Below are 22,992 nucleotides of genomic sequence, written 5' to 3' on the forward strand. Positions count from 1 at the left end.
GGTCTGTGGCTGGTAGTTTCAAACATTGCTCATGAGAACAGTCTTTTGTTAAAATTGATTTTTTTTGCGGTGTGTGTGGTGATAATTAGTTTGTATTGGAGGCACACAGAGAGAAAAAAATGACTTAGAAGATTGGAAGAGAAGACAAAGCTAAGTTTTTTGCTTCTTTTAAAAATTTCTCTCCAGGCCTCCAACTCCAGGCACATGGCAGGTGGCATTTATTTTGTAATGTTCCAAAAACATGAAAATGACACGAACACTATTCCTGAAAAATTAAACTTGTTAGGTATTTTGTTCTGATGAACCTCTTTCAAATATCTGCTCACTTAAAACAAACAAACTTTATTGTTGTTAAATGAGACTAAACATGCTGCTCTTTGTCCAAATTTTGCTTTGTCATAAAATATTCTTGACAAGGCACTTTCCCTAGTATATTTTTAAAAAGCATTCTTACTCTAGCAGCATGCAAGTTCTGTTCAACAGTCACACACCTTCATGTCCACTTCTGTGACATAGTCACCATGGATAACTCAAACACATGACAAGATTTGGCAGCCCGGATCTTTCTAGACACATTGGATATCACATTGTTATGAATATGAAGTAAGGGATCCCAAATGGAAACCCATCTGATTAATCAACTGAGCTGCTGCACCATTAATGATTCAACTATTAGTACCAAACGTTTTCTACAAATTATTTTCTTTTGAAATTTGTAAATGAGTGTATTTGTTGTTTCCATAATCACTTGGAAACTCCCAATTTGTATACAGGCTAGACTTGGATAGTGAGAGTCCACCTCTTAACTTGGAATGCGATTGTATCAGATTAGTAAAACCCCAGTCAAAGTGATCGTACTCACGACACCACGATGCAAGGCAAAGTTTTGCATAGTTAGTCCATTGGATTAAAAACTAATAATTTGAATAATTACTACACTGTATATCTGGGAAGATATTTGCTTAACCATGTACACGGTGTTCTCTTAGTAGTCATTTAAGAATGGGGATCCCAGTGAATGATTAGGTAACTCCATCTACAAATGGATATTCCTCTTGGTTAGATTCAGAAAGTTGGAACTGGGCATCTGGCCTTCAGAATAACCATTTCAAATGGCTACTTATTGATTGTGCTATTGAAGCTTACATTAACTCATTACATTTGTTTTTGTTTTTAAGTCTTAGTGTTGAAATGTTAGTTTAGCTGGGAATTTTCTAGTCTAATTAAATTACTATCGATGATGGGGTTAGTGTATATAGTGGAGGAAGAATGACTGGGAAATAACTTCAGAGAGACACTCATTAGCCTAATTCGATCCTCAAATAAGTGCTGGAACATTAGAAAATTCTGTTAGAAATGGACAGTGTGGTAATTACATGGTTTGTAATCTTTGTTCCCAAACATATCAGTTCTTAATTAACGTAAAAGCAAAACTTTAAACATGAAGCATTGGCCACCAGATGCATTGCTTTGAGAAAGTTAGTGTTTCTTGACATCAATCAGTTTAGCCAGAGGATTTCTTGAAACTGATTAATTAAGCAAGAAGAAAACAACAGAACAGAGACTGAGAATGGCAGCAATGATCTGACATGACCAGGGTTTGTCTGCAAGGGCAAGAATTAGACATATAAAAAAAATTAAGATCCAAAACAGAAATCAGTTTGTATTTAGCTCTTAGTGGTTCATTGTAAAAGCAAGAAAAGCCATCTTTTCAACATTACAATAAAAAAGATTTCTGGGCGACAGTTATAAATAGCACATAATAAGTGTCTGCTATATTTTTACAATGACCTTTAATTCTTGCCAGAGAATATATAGTTTTGGCCTTAAGGGTGCAAAAGGAAGTAGATGAAAAGGAACATTATAAAACATCCAAGATTTCTAGCCGGCAGTCTCACAACATGGTATGTTTTCATTTTAAGTTCCTGAGACCTCTTGGTATGAAATATGGGGAAGAAAATGTGGATAGGGGGTTGATATCCTTGGGGGGAAAATTGTTCTTACCTGAACTGGTTACCAAAAATTGGTGTTTTAAGCCAAGCTGCTAATTGCTAAGGCTCAGTCTGTGGACAGACTTTATGTACATCATGGTAAATTCTAGGTGGTATACTGTTTGATGGTATCTGTGTCCTGTCCTTTTTAAGAAAAGGAAGTGCCCAACAAGCCCTTGCGTATGCGCATCCGGTCTTCAGATGACAAGCTGTCTGTTCAGTGGAAAGCCCCACGCCTGTCCGGAGCCAAGAGTCCCCGCAGATCACGAGGTTTTCTTCTGGGCTATGGGGAAAGTGGCCGAAAGATGAATTACGTCCCATTGACAAGAGATGAGCGAACGCACGAAATTAAAAAGCTCGGTGAGTTTAATTGTAATTGCCATTCAACATCTTGATGATTTTTGTGATCATTTCAATATTTAGAAGCTTCTCCTATAGAACATTATATATGAGATGTAATTTTCATTTTTGGGGTATTTCCCTTGTCTCAGTTATCTACTCCTGCTGTAACAGAAATACCACAAGTGGATGTCTTTAACAAACAGAAATTTATTTTCTCAGTGTGTAGGAGAAAAAAAAAAAATTTTTTTTTTTTTTTAGGAGGCTAGAAGTCCAAATTCAGGGTGCTGGCTCTAGAGGAAGCCTTTCACTTTCTGTTGGCTCTGGGAAAAGTCCTTACCATCAATCTTCTCCTGGTCATGGAGCTTCTCAGTGCAGGGACCCCTGGTCCAAAGGACACCCACTCCTGGTTTTTCTTGCTTGGTGGTAATGAGGTCCCCATGTCTCTCTGCTCACTTCTCTGTTTTATATCTTGAAAGAAATTGGTTTAAGACACAACCTAATCTTGTAGATTGAGTCCTGCCTCATTAACATAACTACCTCTAATCCTGCGTCATTAACATCATAGAGGTAGGATTTACAACACATGGGATAATCACATCAGATGACAAAATTGTGGACAATCACACAAGACTAGGAATCATGATCTAGTCAAATTGACACATATTTTTGGTGACACAATTCAATCCATGACAACCATGATTAAAACTTGTACTCTCTGTTCAACTCTTAGTCCCATCCTCCCATCATTTTAACCTTTAGGCTGTGGCAGGACAGGGGTCGCCTTCCAGGAGCCCTTCCATTGCATTCTAATCTGATAGCACGGAGGCATAGCCTTTAATTCATTATATAACATGGAGATACCACTGAAAATATGTTACTGCAAAGAATGGTCCATCACTAAGGAAACTTGGAGAAAACTGGCCTACTGTTCTGTCAGCAGAAATCCCGACCCCTAAGTTATCCATAAACACGTCTTCCTGGACGTCTTCTAGGTCAGGCCTGATGCCAGGTGCCAGCGTCCAGGCAGTCCCTCACAGAGACAGACAATAAATGAACAGTGAGTAGAATGTTCATCTTTTAGATTGTGACAAGTGGCCTGGAGACAGTAAAGCAGCCAGGGGTGTGAATGGTCAAAGAAGGCACCACAGGAAAGGTGACATTTGAGCAAAGACCTGCAGAGGTGAGGGAGTGAACATGGGGTATTAAAGGAGAGTGCTCCTGGTCAAGGAAACAACAAGTTCCAGGACCTGAGGTGGAAGGGGGTTGTGATCAGGAATCAGGAGGTTTGAAGTCCTCAGGAGGTTACGACCAGCCTTTAAAAGTTGAGACTTCAGGGTGTATCACATACCTGAGGTAAGTCTCATGAGAGAGCATGTTGGAGACAGCATGTTGGCTCTGATGGGGTACCTGGGGTCACTGGGCTGGTGGTGAGGGGATCAATTTGGAAATTTTAATCCCAGCCTTTATTCAATAATCAGGAGTACAGAAAGAGGTACATTTTTACACCATTGCATAGTCTTCATTATATCTCTGTGAAAAAATAGATACTGGAGGTCCAGCTTTGTGGGACTTTCTCAGAATGTGGATTCCCAGGTCCTCACTTAGCTGGGACCCTGCAGCTTCCTCACCTATATTAAGAGCACGGGCTTTGGACCCACACAGACCTGGATTTGAGATCTGGCTTGCCACTTACTGGCCATGACCTTGGGCTAGTCACTTCCCATTTCTGAGCCCGCTTCCTCATCTGTGAGATGGAGACAATCATAATAGCTTCCTCGTGGTATGTCAAGACTTGATGAACAATTGCTTTTGAAATGCTTAACACCAAGTGGGGACTTACCCATTACATGAGAACTATTATTATGGTTTACTGTAGTATAGAACTTTTCCATAATGATCATCTTGAGCCAAGCTTAGTTTTATTATTGTTGTTAGGTATCTTCAAGTCAGTTCTGACTCAGTGACCCTTTGTGCAACAGAACAAAACACTGCTCAGTCCTGCACCATCCTCACACTTATTGTTATGCTTGAGCCCATTGTTGCAGCCCATGTGTCAATCCATCTCATTGAGGGTCTTCCTCTTTTTCACTGACCTTCTACTTGACCGGAAACCCTGGTGGTGTAGTGGTTAAGTGCTACCATTGTGAACCAAAGGTTTGGCAGTTCAAATCCGCCAGGCGCTCCTTGGAAACTCTATGGGGTGGTTCTACTCTGTTCTATAGGGTCGCTATGAGTCGGAATCGGCTCGACAGCACTGGGTTTGGTTTTGTTTTTTTTCTACTTGACCAAGCATGATGTCCTTCTCCAGGGACTAGTTCCTCCTGATAACATGTCCAAAGTACATGAGACAAAGCCTTGTCAGCCTTGCTTCTAAGGGACATTCTGGTTGTACTTCTAAGACAGATTTGTTTGTTCTTCTGTCAGTCTGATGTATATTCTATATTCTTCTTTAACAACATAATTCAAAAACATCAATTCTTCTCTACTCTTCTTTATTCATTGCCCATCTTTTGCATGCATATGAGGCATTTGAAAATATGGCTTGGGTCAGGTGCACCTTAGTCCTCAAAGTGACATCTTAGCTTTTTAACCCCTTAAAGAGGTCTTTTGCAGCATATTTGCCCAATGCAATACGTCATTTGATTTCTTGACTGCTGCTTCAATGGGTGTTGACTGTGGATCCAAGCAAAATAAAATCCTTGACAACTTCAATCTTTTCTCCCTTTATGATGATGCTCCTTATTGGCCCAGTCATGAGGATTTTTGTTTTCTTTACACTGAGCTGTAATCCATACTGAAGGGTGTAGTCTTTGTTTTTCATCAGTAAGTGCTTCAAGTCCTCTTCACTTTTAGCAAGCAAGGTTGTGTCATGTGCATAACGTAGGTTGTTATTGAGTTTTCCTCCAATCCTGATGCCATGTTCTTCATATAACTCCCATAACTTAATTTTGAGAGCTCAGGAAATCAAGAATCTGGGCATCCAAAAAAAAAAAGTAAGAGCTTAAATAAACACATTACAGATACATAGACATTTCACTTGTGGGAAATTTTCATTTCTTCATGGTGCTTGATAAATGATGGGGCACAGCTTCTCACATTTAGTTCTGTACGCTTGCTGTAAGGTTTCGAAGTTGAATGGCAGATCTTTGTGTTTGTTCTTGGCATGCTTCCATCGTCAATAGCACCAAGACACAACTCGATCTGAAGTTACTCTTCTGTTAGCTCAGTTGGTTATTCTGTGAATCCAAGTGTGACAAAAGCGATTCCTCCCTTTGATAAAAAATGCATTTCAAAAGTCTCTGGTAGACTAAGACTAAATAATTTGCACATGTCATGGCTTGAGCTTCCCTGGCCTGGTTGTATCAGAGCAGGTTGTCACATATTACCCCTTTCCTTGAAATCTCTCGGTTCACTTTACGCAAGTAGGTATCTCTCTGTGAGGTTTTTGAGCACAGGCCTGTTTTAATTTTTAACTCGATATGATTTTTGTAAAAACAAAAGGCATATTTTCCTGCTGTCATCTGAAAGTTCACCAAGGTGTGAAGGAAGAATCCCGGCATTAAAAATTTTATTTAGGATGTTGGTGTCACCTCTGTTCATTGACCCATCTATGGTATTACCTGATGATACAACTGTCTGCACTTGAAATGTATCAGGCTGCCTCATTTTGATTCTTTAATTGATGAACGCTGCTATAAGAAGGATGGTTAATGGAACCTGGAGTTAGGCATTAGCAATTCTGGATTCAGGGAAGATTACAGAGTGCTTCTTAGGGGTGTGGCCTGGGACAAGGCACCCAATTTTTCTGGCTTTATATCCTTACTTGTAAAATAAAAACTACTTGCCATGGAGTCAACTTTGACTCATGGTGACTCCATGTGTGTCGGAGTAGAACTGTGCCCCATAGGATTTTCAATGGCTGATTTTTTGCAAGTAGATTGCCAGGACTTTCTTCCAAGGTGCCTCTGGGTGGACTCAAACTGTCAACCTTTCAGTTAGCAGCTGAGCACATTAACCATTTGCATCACTCAGGGACACTAAGAAGTGGGAAGTTGCCCAGCAAGATAGAACGGAAAGTAGGGAAGAGAAGAGGGACACTCAGACAATCAAGTGATATGTGCTCCTTAAAAAACCAAGGTGCTGACTCTCATTCTCTTTGGTCCCTTTTTCTCTCTGGTCTGTACACAGCCTCTGAGTCAGTGTACGTGGTCTCCCTGCAGTCTGTGAACTCCCAGGGCCGGAGCCAGCCAGTCTACAGGGCAGCCTTGACAAAGCGGAAAATTGCAGGTATGTTCCTAAGAATGTGTTTGGCCAAACCATGGTCTAGTACGAATGCAGTGTTCATAGGATGCTTGCTGGCTGTGTGACGAAGGATATGAATTTCCTTTCCTGTCAAGAACACAGCAGGGGAAACCTGATCATATGTTGAGTCCAAGTGTGTTTCTTTTAACTCAGAGGATGGAGTGCTCTTGTGATGAATCTCCCCCCTGGAAAGATATTTCACTGTATGTTTCCAGTGGTGTCACTGGGCTGTAGGTTTGCCATGATAGGAGCAGCCACTCATTTATCCCACCTACAGGCATGATCCGATTGCACGTAAATTGCCCTTGGTGATACCCTGTGAACAGTGAGAGGCAGAGGAACAGGCATGAAGGGAACAGCACACAAGATACGTAATTGAACGTTATCTCAGTTAAAATTCTATACAGTGGCATTGAGTGGGGAAAGACATAATAGGGTTTACTGATAGCCTGATTAATGGTCACTTATTAAAGAATGGAAACCCTGGTGACGTAGTGGTGAAGAGCTATGGCTACTAACCAAAAGGTTAGTAGTTTGAATCTACCAGGCGCTCCTTGGAAACCCTATGGGGTGGTTCTACTCTGTCCTATATGGTCGCTATGAGTCAGAAACAACTCGATGTCAACGGGTTTAATTCAACAGGTTTTTTATTAAGGAATAATTTTTCCCACACCCGTTCACAGATTTTTTTTTTTCATATTACTCACATATTAACAATGTATTATACCTTTTCCGGATCATGTGCCTTAATTTAAAGAGGTAACCTGCAACGTAATTACTGTATTTCCATGAATTCACAATGTAAAATGAAATTTATTACAGTTTTCTATATGGCAAGACAGATGTTCCACATGTATCAAGTTTCACTTTAATTGCTGCTGTAGAAAAAGTCCCCATATCACCTTTCTAACAGGTGAAATAGTCTCACCTCCTCTACATGTAGCAAAATCCATGTTCTTTTGAAACATGTTTCCTGAAAGATGAAATGAAAAAACAAAACAAACCAACAAACCTAAGACACCAAAAAGCAAGACTGAAGACATTTTGTGAGTCTTAATTTATGCTAGAGGTTGCACACACATAGCAAGTTTTGTGACTGTGATGTACACCATAGATGACAAAGATAAACCTCTTAAGAAGCTGTCCAATTAAAATGATTTCATATCTGAATATAGCTCTTAATCTGTCTTTTAGTGTCAGATTCTAAAATGTGAGGACATTGGTCCTGATACGATTTTTTCAGCATGAGTTAAACCAGAACTGTCACTTCATGCCATAATCACCAAAGACATGCTCTGCATTGAGTCTTTCTCCCCCTAAACTTCAGCTTCCCCCAAAGATCTTATCAGTTCCCAGAAGGTTCCCACATGTGTTGAGAAAACAGTGAGTTACCTGTAATATCCTTGACCAAGGAAACATCCTCTTTTGTAGTGTTCTTTATGGCTGATTGGGTTGGGCAGTTTTTAAATTGAACTGCCCATTTCTTAGGCTGGGTTTTAAAAAAGTAGAAAGTTTGGCCTTTTTACCCTGACCAGCCAAATCATTGCTAAGCTTTCTCTTCGTTCCATTTTATCTACCTCAAGCACGAGCAATGTAAGAATTGCAAGGGCGGAGAGTAGACTCTGAAGGACACAGGCGCTCAGGATGAAGTCTTTCCTAAGAGGCAGCTTTCTCTGTGCTCCCTTGTCATTTCAGAAGAGGATGAGCTGGATGTGCCCAAGGACATCAGCGTCCGTGTGATGTCATCCCAGTCTGTGCTCGTAGCCTGGGTGGACCCTGCCTTGGAAAAACAGAAGAAGGTTGTTGCATCAAGGTACTTTCTTTTACTTCTTTGCCTTTATTTTATGTCACAGAGATGTGATTTCTCTGGCCCTGAGGGGACCCACATAGTCCATTCTTGCTAGTCACAGAATTTACGTTCTGTCAAGTCCCTGGGGACACTGAATTCATCGATACCAAACCAGCTTTGTGCATTGTAGGATTCCTCTCCATACTCCATATCCCCAAATGACTGTGACAGTGCCTCATACTGACTTTGGGGTTACAAGTAAATTGTAGGGGGTAGGATTCAAACATACTAACAATTGTGAAGATGGCGAAGGACTGGGCAACATTTCATTCTGTTGTACAAAAGGTCACCACGAGTCAGAGTCTACTTGACAGCAACTATCAACAACAGGTGAATTAGCAGATACGGAATCTGTGAATAACAAGGATCCACTGAATTAACTGATTTTATTTTCTGATGTATATGAATGCTGAACTGTTTTTTTAAATTAATTTTTATTGGGCTTTAAGTGAAAGTCTACAAATCAAGTCAGTCTCTCATAAAGAAATTTATGTATACCTTGCTATACACTCCTAATTGCTCTCCCCCTTATGAAACAGCACACTCCTTCCCTCCACTTTCTCTCCTCCTGTCCATTCAGGCAGCTTCTGGCCCCCTCCGCCCTCCCATCTCCCCTCCAGACAGGAGATGCCAACACAGTCTCATTTGTCCACTTGATCCAAGAAGCTCATTCCTCACCAGTATCATTCTCCATCCTATAATCCAGTCCAATCCCTATCTGAAGAGTTGGCTCCGGGAATGGTTCCTGTTTTGGGCTTACAGAAGGTCTGGGGACATGGCCTCTGGGGTCTTTCTAGTCCCATTCTGACCATTAAGTCTGGTCTTTTTATGAGAATTTGGAGTCTGCATCCCACTGCTCTCCTGCTCCCTCGGGGGTTCTCTGTTGTGTTCCCTGTCAGGGGAGTCATTAGTTGTGGCTGGGCACCATCTATTTCTTCTGGTCTCAGACTGGTGTAGTCTCTGGTTTAAGTGGACTGGACTGTTTTTTAACTGAATGGTTGAATATTCTACAGCAATCTAGTTAATCCTGTGTTCACACATTTCCCACAAATCTGATGCTTCCAGAGTCTTGAACGTAATACATACCCATTACCTGTTGCCATCAGGTTGATTTTGACTCATAGTGACCCCATAGAACAGAGTAGAACTGCACCATAGAGTTTTCAAGGAGTGGCTGGTAGATTTAAACTGGTGACCTTTTGGTTAGCAGCCATAGCTCTTAACCCCTGTGCCACCAGGGCTCCATAATATACAACAGGGCTCAATTCACACTTGCCCTGAATTTTATTTTGTCTGGAAATTTAATAGATTCTATTTATTTCTTTAAGCTTGTTTGTGTTTTGCTTTATCTCATGAACATTCTGTTCATGCCTGGAGGATGTGGGAATGTTTTTGGGAGGAATCTCATCCTGAAAGACTCACTGCAGGAAGGTTTTTTTTTTTTTTTTTTTAAGTTGTGCCTTAAATGAAGGTATACAGAGCAAATTAGTTTCTCATTAAACAATTAATACACATATTGTTTGTGACATTGGTTACCAGCCCCTTGATATGTCAACACTCTCCCTTTCTTGACCTTGGGTTTCCCATTTCCATTTGCCCAGCTTTCCTGTCCCCTCCTGCCTTCTCGTCCTTGCCTCTGGTTTGGTATGCCATTTAGTCTCATATAAGTGGTTGAGCTACATGTATTATTGTTTGTTTTATGGGCCTGTCTAAACTTTGGCTGAAGGGTGACCCTCAGGAGTGACTTCAGTACTGAGCTAAAAGGGCGTCCAGGGGCTATACTCTCTGTAGGAAGGATCATTATGTAGAATGGTGGGCATCTGTCTAATGCCTTGCTCATAGTGCCAGGTAAACCAGTTACCCTGGTGTGGACTCAGACTCCTGCAACCCCATGTGTGTCAGAGTAGAACTGTGCTCCACAGGGTTTTCAAAGACTGATTTTTCGAAAGTAGACTGCCAGGCTTTCTTCTGAGGTGCCTCTGGGTAGACTCAAACCTCCAACCACTTGCACCACCCAGGGACTCCTTGCTCATAGCAGTTCCTCATTAAACATTCATCAAACGCTAGATTGGTTCATGTCCTGCTCTTTTGTACGTAACAAAGTACACCTTCTCTTCTCTTAAGCCATGACATTATACTATTCTGGTCTTAATATTTGTTTGCAATAGCAACAGAAGAAAAAACAATCATAAGATTAAAACAAGTTTGGCCACTGGTGAACACCACAGTTAGTAGTAGAGTCAAATAGCCACCAACATTTTACTTGAGAGTGACTGAATAATTTATATAGCTAAGGGAAAGCCAGAAATTTGGTCACCCGGTCATTGTTTGTTAACTTTTGAACCTATCTGCAACAAGCAAAGAAAAACACTTTAAAATGAATAGAACATAATGCTGAGAAATATATATAATGCTATTCCTATCAGATATGTAGTTTCCTCAACTGTCTGCTAGTAAAAAAAAAAAAAAAAAAAAGACATCTGCTTCTTTTGTGGAGCCCTGGTGGCGCAGTGGTTAAATGCTTGGCTGCTAACTGAAAGGTCAGCAGTTCAAACCCACAAGCTGCTCCACAGGAGAAAGATGTGGCAGTCTGCTTCTGTAAAGATTTATAGACTTGGCAACCCTATGGGGCAGTTCTACTCCATCCTATAGGGTTTCTATGAGTCAGAATCAACTTAATGGCATGTGGTTTTGTTTTGTTTTATTTTTTGCTTCTTTTGAAAGACCTCAAAAGATTCATAGTGATTATCTTCTTAGCCACATAGCCTTCCCTGAACACGAAGTGCCCCTGATTACCATTGAACTCTGATTTCCAACATCTTGAAGAAGGCTTGAGTTTTCTTAGCAGAACTGCTGTGTTAATTGGTGTGCCATGTCTTCCACTAAACTCTTCTCCTTATTAAATATCATAACAAATAGCACATTTTTGAATTCATCAAATCCTTTCTACTGCAAAGAGGCCACAAAGGAAATTTCTTGGAAAAGGAATCCAGTAAATAGTGCTGTGACTCTTGGTGTGTTGGGGATATTGGTGCTGTGTGGGACTGTGGGGTATTACCATGTTTGGTAATGCCGTCTCTCTCTGTCTCTCTGTTAATCACACACTAGAGTTCCTTTCATGAGCTGTCCTATCCTGCTCTATTTGCTACGTATTTTGTTCCTTTTCATGGTAATAAGTCTGCTCAAAACCACATGTTCCCTTTCCAACTGAACCTATTGAAAATATGCTTGGATCAGATTGATTGTGCACAAGACGAGTCTTTTTTGTCTCTCTTTTCTGAATAGCCAAAATACCTTGACTCCAGTCTTTAACACCACCCATTTCTACAGCACATATAGACACAAACACACACACACAAACTCACACAGCTATACCCTTGGTGAGGCACATGCCGCATGTAACCGGTTCTCCTCTTGTCCCTGTGTGATTGCTAGTTCATCTTTTGAGTAATAAGACTTTTTAGTCTTGAAAAGATACTAAACTCCATCTTTCCTGACCTGTTTTAGACACGTCAGCCCGGAAATTAAGTAGATTATTTGAGCCAATAGTTTAGATTTTTCTCCTCTTTGATTCCCTTACTTATCTGCAAAAGTCATCACTTGTGCAGAAGGAAAAATAGCAAGGAATCCAGTACTCAGTTCCAGAGAATTTGACTAACTGGGCGCAACGTTGGATTGCATTTTCTTATAGACAGTACGCAGTGCGCTACCGAGAAAAGGGGGAGTCAGCAAGGTGGGATTACAAGCAGACCTCCAACAGACGTGTGCTGGTTGAGAACCTGATTCCAGACACCATGTATGAATTTGCAGTCCGTATTTCACAGGGTGAAAGAGATGGCAAGTGGAGCACGTCTGTCTTCCAAAGAACACCAGAATCTGGTCTGTATTTAAAATGGCTTTTGAATTTTCAATCTGGGAATTCTCCCTAAAATAAGAAGTAGAGACCATTTAAGAAGCCAGTAGTGTCAAAGGCCATCCTGGGTATTTTTTTTAGCCACATATTGGTAGTGTTTCTATGTATAAACACAAAGAAGTTAAGGAGCTGTTTCCTTGGGTGCATGCATTATCCTACGTGGACTTTTCATTAGCATGGTATTCTTCTGACATGTGGAACACATTAAATCCTAGTGTGCAGTATACATAAATCACCACGTATGCATGGATGCCCCCTGGGTAATGCATGTCTCTTGAGAGTAGAAGAGATCATTTTTCCCTAAGGCTGAGATTCTGTTTAATTCTGGGGGGAAATTTTGCTCTGTATCCAAGATGACAATTATTTTCTTTTCAATGCTATCTTTAAAAGCTTTATTAAAATGGAGTTGGAACTGGATTTTAATCATCTTTGTAATTTTTCAATATTCAGCAGTGAGAGAAATTCTGAATCCCTGAAAGCATTTCCCTGGATATGTCTAAACTCACATCTGAGTGGGTAGAAGTGATGTAAGTCACTGTATTATTCAAGAGCAAGTTTAGAATTTTCTCTCACGTATAATAAAAATTAGCACAGCAGTTCTTCAGTAAAAAATTGCGTGCTCAGGAGACATATGCCACTTTTAGAATATCCATTAGGGCATTTTTAAATGTTGTTTGATTCCTTGTCCTGTTGTAGCTCCTACCACAGCTCCTGAAAATTTAAATGTCTGGCCAGTCAATGGCAAAGCAACAGCCGTCACTGCATCTTGGGATCTACTTCCCGAGACGGAGGGGAAAGTGAAAGGTAGGAATCTCATTACTTGAAGTATAATACGCAATCACCTGGAAGTGACATACTCCAAATAAAAAAAAAAAAATAGAGATGCACAAATTCACTCTAATAAACCTGTGCTTCTAATCACAGATCCAGTGACAGAAAAAGACATAAGGATACAACATATGTATATGAGGTGCCAATCCTAGGGAAAGGATATTTCATGCAGTGGTTTCAATGTAGTAATGTCCAGGTAGTCAAAATGACCACTGCTATTCTTTTCATGTTCTCTACAGGCAGGCTTTTTGGTGCTGCCATCGAGAAGAATGTTTCTAATTTCATGGATGTGACATCATAGCCTTTGCCCATCCAAATCACACCTTTGTTTTCATGCTATGTGTCTTTTCATTGTTCCAGTAAGATCACAGACAATAGGAATTGGCAGAAACCCAATTCCTATGGTCCCTAAATGGGACCATCAATATTTTCAATGAGACCATATATATCTTTATGGGTTTGAAAATTCAAGTAATAGTTGCTAGAAAATGGATTTATGCTCTATTTGTCAGCCTTTCCTTTTTCCGGGGGGGGGGGAGGGGTGGTGGTTGAGGAAAACACACCTGAAAACAAATAAACAAAAAATACTGTAGATTAAACAAAAAACAGAATATTCACAGGTAGTTAAGTTTAAAAATATAGTTTGTTGAGAATATTCGATAAAAGTACAACTGTTTTTCATGTAAAAGCATTCAAGAACATTTCAGTGTCTGTTTGGAGGTATTTTCAAGGGCTGTACTGGGATTGTTTCCCTGGCATTGCCTACACAAAGGTATCCTAAGGGTAAGAAGAAATGCAGATTTTATTCAAGAAAGGAATACATTTTATTGTTACTTGTTTTTAAAAGACAGCTGTAAGTCCAATACATCCAGAAACCTTGAAAAAGTTTGTGTAAACTTTGCAAAATACAGAAAATTATCACTAACCTCCTTTGATAATTTCTTAATTTAAAAAGCTTAAGTGGTTCTTTTTTGTGTTTGACCTTCATAAAATCTCCATTTCTTCCTACCCTTAGGATGCCTTTGTGAAGACAATGCCAGGGAAACAATCCCAATATAGCCCTTGAAAATGCCTCCAAACAGACCCTGAAATGTTCTTGAGTGCTTTTTACATTAAAAACAGTTGTATTTTAATTAGTATTCTCAAGTCATAAGTTATCTTTTCTGACCTGTGGACGTCTTTTCATGGAGCAGTCGAAGTTAGGCAAGGTGGAGGTGGGATGGTGTTTTGAAACAATATTTTACCATTTAATAGTTTTTTAAGAATATTCTATTATTTTGCTCTTTTTCCCCACCAGAATAAATCAGAAACAAATGAAGAGATTAAAGATTTAGTTCGTCCTTTTAAATCATCCTTTTTACAACAATTGAGACATTGACTCCCTCCATATTGTGGTGCTGACAAAGCATCTGGGATTGAATGAAGACATTTTTTTGGCTGGCTTTTTTTTTTTTTTTAGTTAAAAAAAAGTCCATTATTGCTTCTCTAGTGACTTTATTACATACCACTTATTTATATTCTTTCCCTTTCCCACATCTTAGTCAGCATTTAGAACTCTTTGGTTCAAGATGTGCCCTAGTAGTCCATTAAGTACTGCTAGAGATTTTTTTTTATGGAGATATTAGGCGCTACTGCGTTTTTATGGCCAAAAGAACTCGCGTATCTGCTGCCTACTTAGGAAGCTCTCACAAAGATATAATTGTGAGATTCAAAATTCATAATTGCACTGGAGCGTTTTCTGGTATGGGAAATATAGAACATAGTCAAGTTTTTTTCCAGATCAATTGAATCTATAAAAAAATCTGAATTGCAAAATTTTGTAGAGGGTGGATACTCTTAATACTTTTGTCCACCACAAATGACTGGTTTGTTCATTTTCAATGAGAAAAGAATGCTGCGCTTCTCCAGACTGATGCTGGAAAAGCATTTTTGGTTGAAAGTTTTTAAATTAACGTATTTTCTCAAGGTTAGACGTTTGGGAAAAAGGAAAATATCTTCCATCCTGTCCTAGGAAACATGACAAATTGCTTGAAGTTTCTATAGTTCAAAGTATTTGGATCTGATAAGTTTGATAAATCTTGAGTTCACTGAGAGGAGAATAGGCATTAAGAGTTTTAGGTGAAAAGTGAAGATTATGCTTTAAAATATGACTTTCTTGTGTTGCAGTATTTCCATGTAAGCACAGAAACATTTTAGTTCCTTAGACTGAAGTACCCATGGCTTTCAAAGCTCAAGGCCTTCTTACGCTTATAGACGCAGCCAGTTAAAGATGGAAGCACTAGACATCACATAAATCTATTACTTAGCAACTTTTCCTCACAGTTTTAAATGCTGCGAATATACACCTATCAACATATACTGAGTAAGAATTTTCATAATTCCTAAAAAAAAAAAAAGTGAAGTTATATTCCGAACATGGAATTTGTATAGCTAAATATTCTAACAAAAATAACCCTAGCTTAAAAAAATGAAACCATTGAATATGTCAGCAGCTATTCAGGAGGAACTCCTAGCAGTTGTCAACTTCTTTTTCTTTGGTTTCTTCTATTCAGGATGTATTGTTTCCACCACAGAAAATTAGCAAATTGTGTTTACAATGGTGGTGGAGTGGGGCGTGGGGTGGGGGGGTGGGGGGGGAGGGGGCCTAAATTGAACAAAACACAGTGTAAATATTTTTGGTCAATTGTATGAAGACTGGCCTCCTGGATTCCATATGTTTTATTTTCTTGAAGTATAAGATGTCAGCTAATAGCTAATTAACTAGACTAGCAGGGCCAGTCTAGGAGCCTGAATGAATGTTGGTTCGCCTTCTGCTGTCTTTTTGCTCCAGCTGCTGACCTGGCGTGCATGGCTGGTGTATTAATTGTAGTAATGCACGTTCTAATTCATCCTGCCCATACAGTCTGTCTGCTGGACACAGGACTGTTTTCAGTTTCCTCCTTCCAACCGTCTGCCAAATCATTTCAGAATACATTCTTTCATACGCCCCGGCTCTCAAACCATTTGGAGCAAAGTCCCTCACCTACCCTGGAGAGACTACTTCTGCCATAGTGGATGGTCTGCAGCCTGGGGTACGGTATCTTTTCAAAATCCGGGCCTCAAACAGGAGAGGACAGGGTCCTCAGTCCAAAGCCTTCGTTGTCACTATGCCAACAAGTAAGCATCTTGTGTTTCTCTTCTCTCCTTCTCATTTTGCTATTTGTTTTCTGTTTCTTTGAATCACGGTCTTTGGTTTAGACCTGCTCCATCAATGATTTTTAGGACTAAGTTTTGATACGGATTTAAAAAATATTTGTACATGGATTTTTAAAATGTGGTCCCCTTATAAATTAGTCTCCCACAAAACTAAAAGTGTTATTGATCACTAATAGCAATCTCATATGCTGGTTGTTGTTGTTAGGTGCCATCGAGTCAGTTCCGACTCATAGCAACGCTATATGTACAATCTCATACCACTGTTCAATTTGGAGTTCATTGCAACAGGGAAGGACCATTTTTAGAAGTGTAATGTGACATTTTAAATTGTTACCATGCTTAATATGCTCTCTTCAACGTCTAAATAGCATTTACAATTTTTAGTTTGCATTCCAGTATTTTGGATTGCAGCTTTGCCTAGAAGAATTCTCAGTTATCTAGTTTATCTGGTCAGTTTCAAAATCCAAGATGTCGACAAAGATCCAAAAGGGCGGGGAGGGGGGAGGTTTCTTTTTGGATTATGTTTTCCTTTCTGTTTCTTCACATTTACCACGAACGATCACCAGCTCTTCCCCCTGTGGTGCTGTGTGGACCCACCGTCTACTGCAATATTAAACAGCTTTGTCCTGAAAAAAACTGAGAAATACATGAAGCTTGCTCCATCTGAATCCCCCATCGCTATGTAAATTCCCCTCACCTTACACCCTCCAGTCCCCTTCCTTCAGTCAATCTGCTCTCAAGAAAGAGTAAACTGTGGGTAGGGCATGTTGTGGGTTTAATGTTTTGCCTATCCAAGGAGGCTTTTTAAGTCTTATGGTGGAATTACAAATCTGTTCATTAGTAAAGGAATTTTAATTAAGAGGCAGGAAGCAAGTCAGGACATATTAGGGGATAGAGAACTCTTTCTAATGTCTCAGAAATTATGAATTTGAAATCACCCAATCACTTGAAAGGCAGAGGGAGTGCATCCTCGACAGAGCACAGATCACTCACACTGTGTACCAGGCTTATGCGTACTTCTTGCCTACCTTGTTAAGAATGGCTACAATTCATTTGTAATCTACCGACAATTAATTATATTAAGAAAAACCTACCTCAAATTGTGCATTTACAAAATCATAAATTATTTCAAAGTACTCATTTCAGAATTCCTTCAGAGTTGTTACCTGAACTTAATTCGATTTATAGAGATTCAATTTCCACTTATTTTCTACGAATATATGTATTACTTAGAGCAAAATAAGACTCCAGAACAAAATATAACTTTCAAAGAAATCGTGATAATTGGGAAAATAAGTGTCCAGTGTTCTAAGGGGTTAAAAGCTATCATTTACAAAGAGCAATTTTCACCTTTTCTCACGCTGCCATCAGAAATACAGTCATGTGTCGCATAATGTCTGTTTGGGCAACGTCCGACTGCATACATGTCTGTGGTCCCATAAGGTCATAATAGAGTTCAGAAATCCCAATCAGAGAACGAGACGTAGCAGATGTAACTGGATGCAGCAAATGAAACGGCTTCCTGCATGCAATACATGTATCTCATGTCTCTTGTATACAAAGCAACTGCGCTACCAGGTATACAATGGTGGAGTAAGTACATATATAACCTATAATACATATGTCCTGACAGTCATAATAAATGCCTATGTTACTAGCTTATGTAGGTACTGTACTGCACTTTCTATCCTTATTTTAATGTGAACTTTCCCTACTTACAAATAAAAGGTTTAACAGACAACAGTGCATGCTTTGACCCGTAGGCAGCAGCATCCAATCTCGTGTTCACTCAGCGTCCAATTCACATAATGTCCTATTGCACAGAACATATCGTGGACGTTAAGCGATGCACGGCTGTACTTGCTTTGTGTTGTATAGCTTCTGAATTTCTTCTCTGATGGTAAATTCTTTCAAATCTATTACAGCCAGTACCGGTGACTCAAATATTGAGCTGAAAGCAGATGTGGCGGATGATTTGAAACCTGCAAAACCCGAGCCTTCGTCCTCTTCTCCAAGAGTCCCAGCTTCCTCAAGACATATTCAGTTGCCTGTTTCTCCCCACAGTAGAAATGCCAAGAACCATCTTCTTGACTTGAAGAACAAAATATTGGCTAATGGTGGGGCACTCAGAAGGCCCCAGCTCCACAGTAAAAAGACTGAAGATTTGGACCTCCAGTCAACTGAAGTCACTGAGGAGGAGCTGGAGTCCCGCATAGACTCACACACGTTGTCCTCTGAGACCCAAGAACGAAAGCAAACCCTGAGGCCATCACCTCCGAGTAGGTCTTTGCCTGCTGCTCTAATTCCTGGGAGGACTCCAGTTCGAGCCCAGATGCCAATGTTGCCCCGAAAGGAAGCCATAGACAAGCATGGCTCCTCATGGTCCTCTCACCCTGCTCCGGAGGCCTCTCCCTCAACATCCACCTCATCTGCACACCACACCTACACCGATGCTGAAACAGGGCACCTGAGACAGGGCAGCTCAAGGCGTCCTTCCACAGGACCCTCTGCAAGCTTGCCTGCCAATAGCGCCGACAACGACTCCATTGATGAAGAAGATGACAAGGAAGAGCGTGCTGCCCATGTCCCCCAACCCAAGTCCTCTAAGAAACTGCCTTCTAGAACGCCAGCACATTCTAGGCCAGCCATGCCGAGCAGCCAGCAGTCAGCTTCCAGCACTGTGCGGGAGAGAAGCCAAGTGCACCCTGAGCAGAGGACGCCCCATTCTGAGGGCCTGGAGGAAAATCTGGACATTCCAGGCCTATCCTCAAGACTTTCTCTATCCAGGGCCTCATCTAGGTTGCTGCCATCTGAACCACATGCTGGCTCTCCACTCTCCAGGGGGCTGAAAAACGGCCACCTCATGGGGGCCACCCACTCCAATACACCATCACGGTTTACTGTGTCTTCCCCAGCCTCTTCCCGTCTCCCCTGGAGGACACAGATCTCTGATGGCAATGGCGACAGTGACAATGACGCAGAATACAGAGGCAGGCAGACAGAGGCCGCTGCCCCCACACTTCGGGCCCGGCTGCCAGCCAGTCGGCCTGTCTCTGGACATCTCAGTTTTTTTAGAAACAGGCCGTTTGGTGCCAACGGTCGATATCCAAGCAGGTTTGGCAATGGCCGAGGGTTGCGGCTCCAGCCATCTGGGGTCCCCCAGTCCACTGTGTCCTCCCGAGTGCCATCCAGGGTTAACTCTCACCCAACCTCCAGTCACAGGCTTGGCACAGGTATCCGTGGAGATGACGAGGAGAGGAACGCGGAGGACGAACAGCCGCTTCCTGCCACCGTTATCAATGACCTTGTACCCTCCTCCTCCAGGCAGCCTGCCTCCCGGGGGATGGACCACCTCAGAAGGGTCCTTCAGAGAGCGCCCAGTGTGCAAAGAAAGGACCCCCTCTCAGGAAACCTCAAATCCGCGGTGACTTCTCCATCAGAGTCGGCAGAAGTGCCTTCGCAGGGCAAGTCCGCGGCACCGCTCTCCAAGGCACAGGATGTCCAAAAGAGCTCAGACAAGGAGGGCGATGCTTCCCAAACACAGCCAGTGTCCCCAGGGCGCCAGCCCTCCCCGGCGAGACTGTCACCTGCGCGGTCACAGCCCCACCCTGGGTCCAGTGTTCCGAGAAGGACAGCCCCTGGCCAAGGTCTGGGCGCCAGAGCTGCCGCCTCAGAGAAGCATCCTTGGCCACACCGCCCTGTGTCCCAGCACCAGCCCCGGGGACACCAGGACAAGGACCCAGGGCACGCATTCTCCAGACCCAGTCAAGAGCATCCTCAGTCTGGAGGGTCCCAGGCCGCGTCTCCAGCACCTCAACACCCACGGGCCCCCCAGCCCTCTTTCTCGGCCTCCCTGCAGGGTCAGGACGAGGACACCGATAGGAGGCACGACGACAACCCAGAGGACAGCTTGGAAGCAGCGGCCCAGGACGTGCGGCTTCCCACGCGCTCGGCCCAGGCCCCGGAGGCCGCCGCGGCCCTCTCCAAGCACCGCCAGGTGGAGGCTGGGGCCGGCCTCACCGACGAGAAAGCCCGCGGCCGACACGCGGCCCCCCGAGGCCCAGGCTGGGTCCTGAGGCCCGGCGGCTCCCACCCCGCGCCCCGCACCCGGGTCCCCGGCCGCGCGGGGCCGCAGGCGGGGGAGAAGAACGGCGCCGTCCAGGCCGCGCCGGGGAAACTCCAGCCTCTGCCCAAAAGGCCTCTGCCGCCCAAGTCTCCGCAGTCGGTCTCCGCGGAGGAGGAGGAGGATGCTGGCCTTCCCAAAGGAGGAAAGGACGACGCCCCTCGGGCCCCAGTTCCCAAGTGGCCCTCCTCCTCGGTCTTCACGGGCGCCAAACACGCGGAGGGCAACCTCGCCGAGGACAAGCGGGGGCCTGCGCTCGCGCTCCCCCCGGCCCGGGCGGGCCCTCGGCCGGAGGAGGAGGCTCCCCGCAGGCGGCCGCTCCCGGCCCGAGCCTCCCCCGCGCCGCCCACGTCCGCCCCGCGCAGCCCGGCCACCCCTGGGCCCGGGCCCGGCACCCCTGCGCGCCCACCGCCCCCCACGCGCGCGCCGCCCACCTACACCGAGACCACCCCCATGCTGTCCCTGCGCCAGCGCATGATGCAGGCCAGGTTCCGGAACCCTCTGCAGCGCCCGCCGGCCAGACCCACCTACAGACAAGGTCACTGGGGTTCACAAATGCTTACTTGGCTCTTTTTTTACTTTCCTTTTTGTAACGTGTTCAGTAGTGTTCTTAACAGTTACTGAGAGGATTTGATTTTATTGAGGATCCAAGCACTGCGTTGAGTTTTACAAATGTAACGTAATTTCATCCGCTTACCCATCTCGTAGGGTTTGCACCGTTTTTCCTGGTTTTCAGATGAGGAAGCGAGGGTGCAGAGATTTGAGTGGCTTGCCGGAAGTCAGACAGCTCTGCAGGAGCTGAGCTGCAATTTCAGTCCCCAACGTCTAAATCCACAGCCCTGATCATTGCACAGTCCCATACTGCCTCACTGAATTCCTTAACAGATGTTCTTGTGGCGTTGTCAGGTGCCATCCAGTCGATTCCAACTCATAGTGACCCCGTGTGACAGAGCAGAACTGCCCCCTAGGGTTTCCTAGGCTGTAATCTCTAGAACAGATTGCCAGGTCTTTCTCCTGCCCGAGTGGCTGGTGGGTTCAAACTGCTGACCTTTCGGTTAGCGGCTGAGCGCTTAACTGATGTACTACCAGAGCTCCTTAACATGTGTTCTTAATCTCTGAAAATGTGTCACAGCCACTATGCCAAACTCAGGTTCTTGTATCTCAGGCTATTTTTAGTTCACAGATTTCTGTGTCTCTGTCATTTTAGTTAGTTGTTCAGGAGCCAGCCAGCCTGTATTTAAGGAATTTTTTTTTTACAGTCATTGATTAGATCTTGAGGCTCCGTCCTGTTCTTGCTGATTCTGCATGAAAACCCTCAGCTGAGCAAACTCTGGGACAGACTACCATCTTGGGCATGAATTGCTTAGACATTGCAATCAGTGAATGCTGATTAAAACCAGAAAAATACATGTGAAAGATGAGTCACAAGGAGGAGTGACAAGCAGACCTGTGCCTCACTTACATTTCTGTAACAGAGAACAGACAGGAAGTAGGCAGCTATGAACTGGTGTCTATGTGGACCCCAGAGCAGGGGCTAAGGTACTTATCTTAGATCTGCATTTAGTTAAGTGGCACCTTGCACTCTCCTTGCGTGTACTGATGCTTAGTAACACATTCCCAAATGAAAGTATTAGCATGTGTTGATCTGTGCGGTGTATTATTTTATCCCAGTGTACATTTTTACAGATGTATAGACCAATGCCTCATGTGGAGGTTGGTTCTCCATTAACATATTTAAGCAAACCTAACCAGCTGCCATGGAGTTGATTCAGAGTCACGGCAAACCCATGTGTGTCAGAGTAGAATCGAGCTCTGTAGGGTTTTCAATGACTGATTTTTTGGAAGTAGATTGCCAGGCCTTTCTTCCAAGGCACTTGAGTAGACTCGAACCTCCAACATTTCAGTTAACTGAGAATGTTAACTGTATGCAACACTCAGGGAAAACTAAGACCTTAATAATAGATGTAAAATTCACAGTCCCTTGTATTTGGTAGGAGCTTGATAAATATTTAATGAATAAATGAATGAGTGAGAGAAATAAGTCTCTGACCTGCAAATAGTGGTCAGAAAGCTGAAGCACCCTATCCAGTGGGCAAGGCTGGACCTTAGAGACCTCCCAGCTGAGACCACCAACTGTAGCTGATCAGAAATGGCAGGAGGTGAAGAGAAAGGCAAGTGAAGGAGACAGAATCAGAACAGCTGAAAGGATAGTGGACCGGACCTTTTTACCTGCTAACCAAACCAAACGAAACCCTTTGCTGTCAGATCGACCCCGACTCACGGTGACCTCACGTGTTACAAAGTAGAGCTGCTCCGTAGGGTTTTCTTGGGTGTAATCTTTATAGATGATCACTGGGCCTTTCTTCGGAGGCACCGCTGGGTGGGTACAAACTGCCAACCTTCAGGTTAGTAGTCAAGGGCAAACTGTTCCTCTTAGCAAACACTT

The 22,992-nt window shown here is 42.9% G+C and overlaps 1 protein-coding gene across 3 annotated transcripts in view; it reads left to right on the forward strand.

Annotated features, from left to right (window-relative positions):
- The window catches only part of FNDC1 (fibronectin type III domain containing 1), a 119,138-nt gene that overhangs the window by 54,775 nt on the left and 41,371 nt on the right, over positions 1-22,992 (forward strand). For all 3 annotated transcript variants that reach the window (XM_064292889.1, XM_064292884.1, XM_064292892.1), the window contains 7 exons: positions 2,145-2,351; positions 6,522-6,620; positions 8,331-8,448; positions 12,176-12,363; positions 13,094-13,201; positions 16,196-16,384; positions 18,349-21,084. In XM_064292889.1, coding sequence (XP_064148959.1) covers positions 2,174-2,351; positions 6,522-6,620; positions 8,331-8,448; positions 12,176-12,363; positions 13,094-13,201; positions 16,196-16,384; positions 18,349-21,084 — 3,616 coding nt within the window. In that variant the 5' untranslated portion in view covers positions 2,145-2,173. The remainder of the gene's footprint in view (positions 1-2,144; positions 2,352-6,521; positions 6,621-8,330; positions 8,449-12,175; positions 12,364-13,093; positions 13,202-16,195; positions 16,385-18,348; positions 21,085-22,992) is intronic.

This window comes from Loxodonta africana, chromosome 1 (assembly GCF_030014295.1).
Source record: "Loxodonta africana isolate mLoxAfr1 chromosome 1, mLoxAfr1.hap2, whole genome shotgun sequence".
Classification (NCBI taxonomy): Eukaryota; Metazoa; Chordata; class Mammalia; order Proboscidea; family Elephantidae; genus Loxodonta; species Loxodonta africana.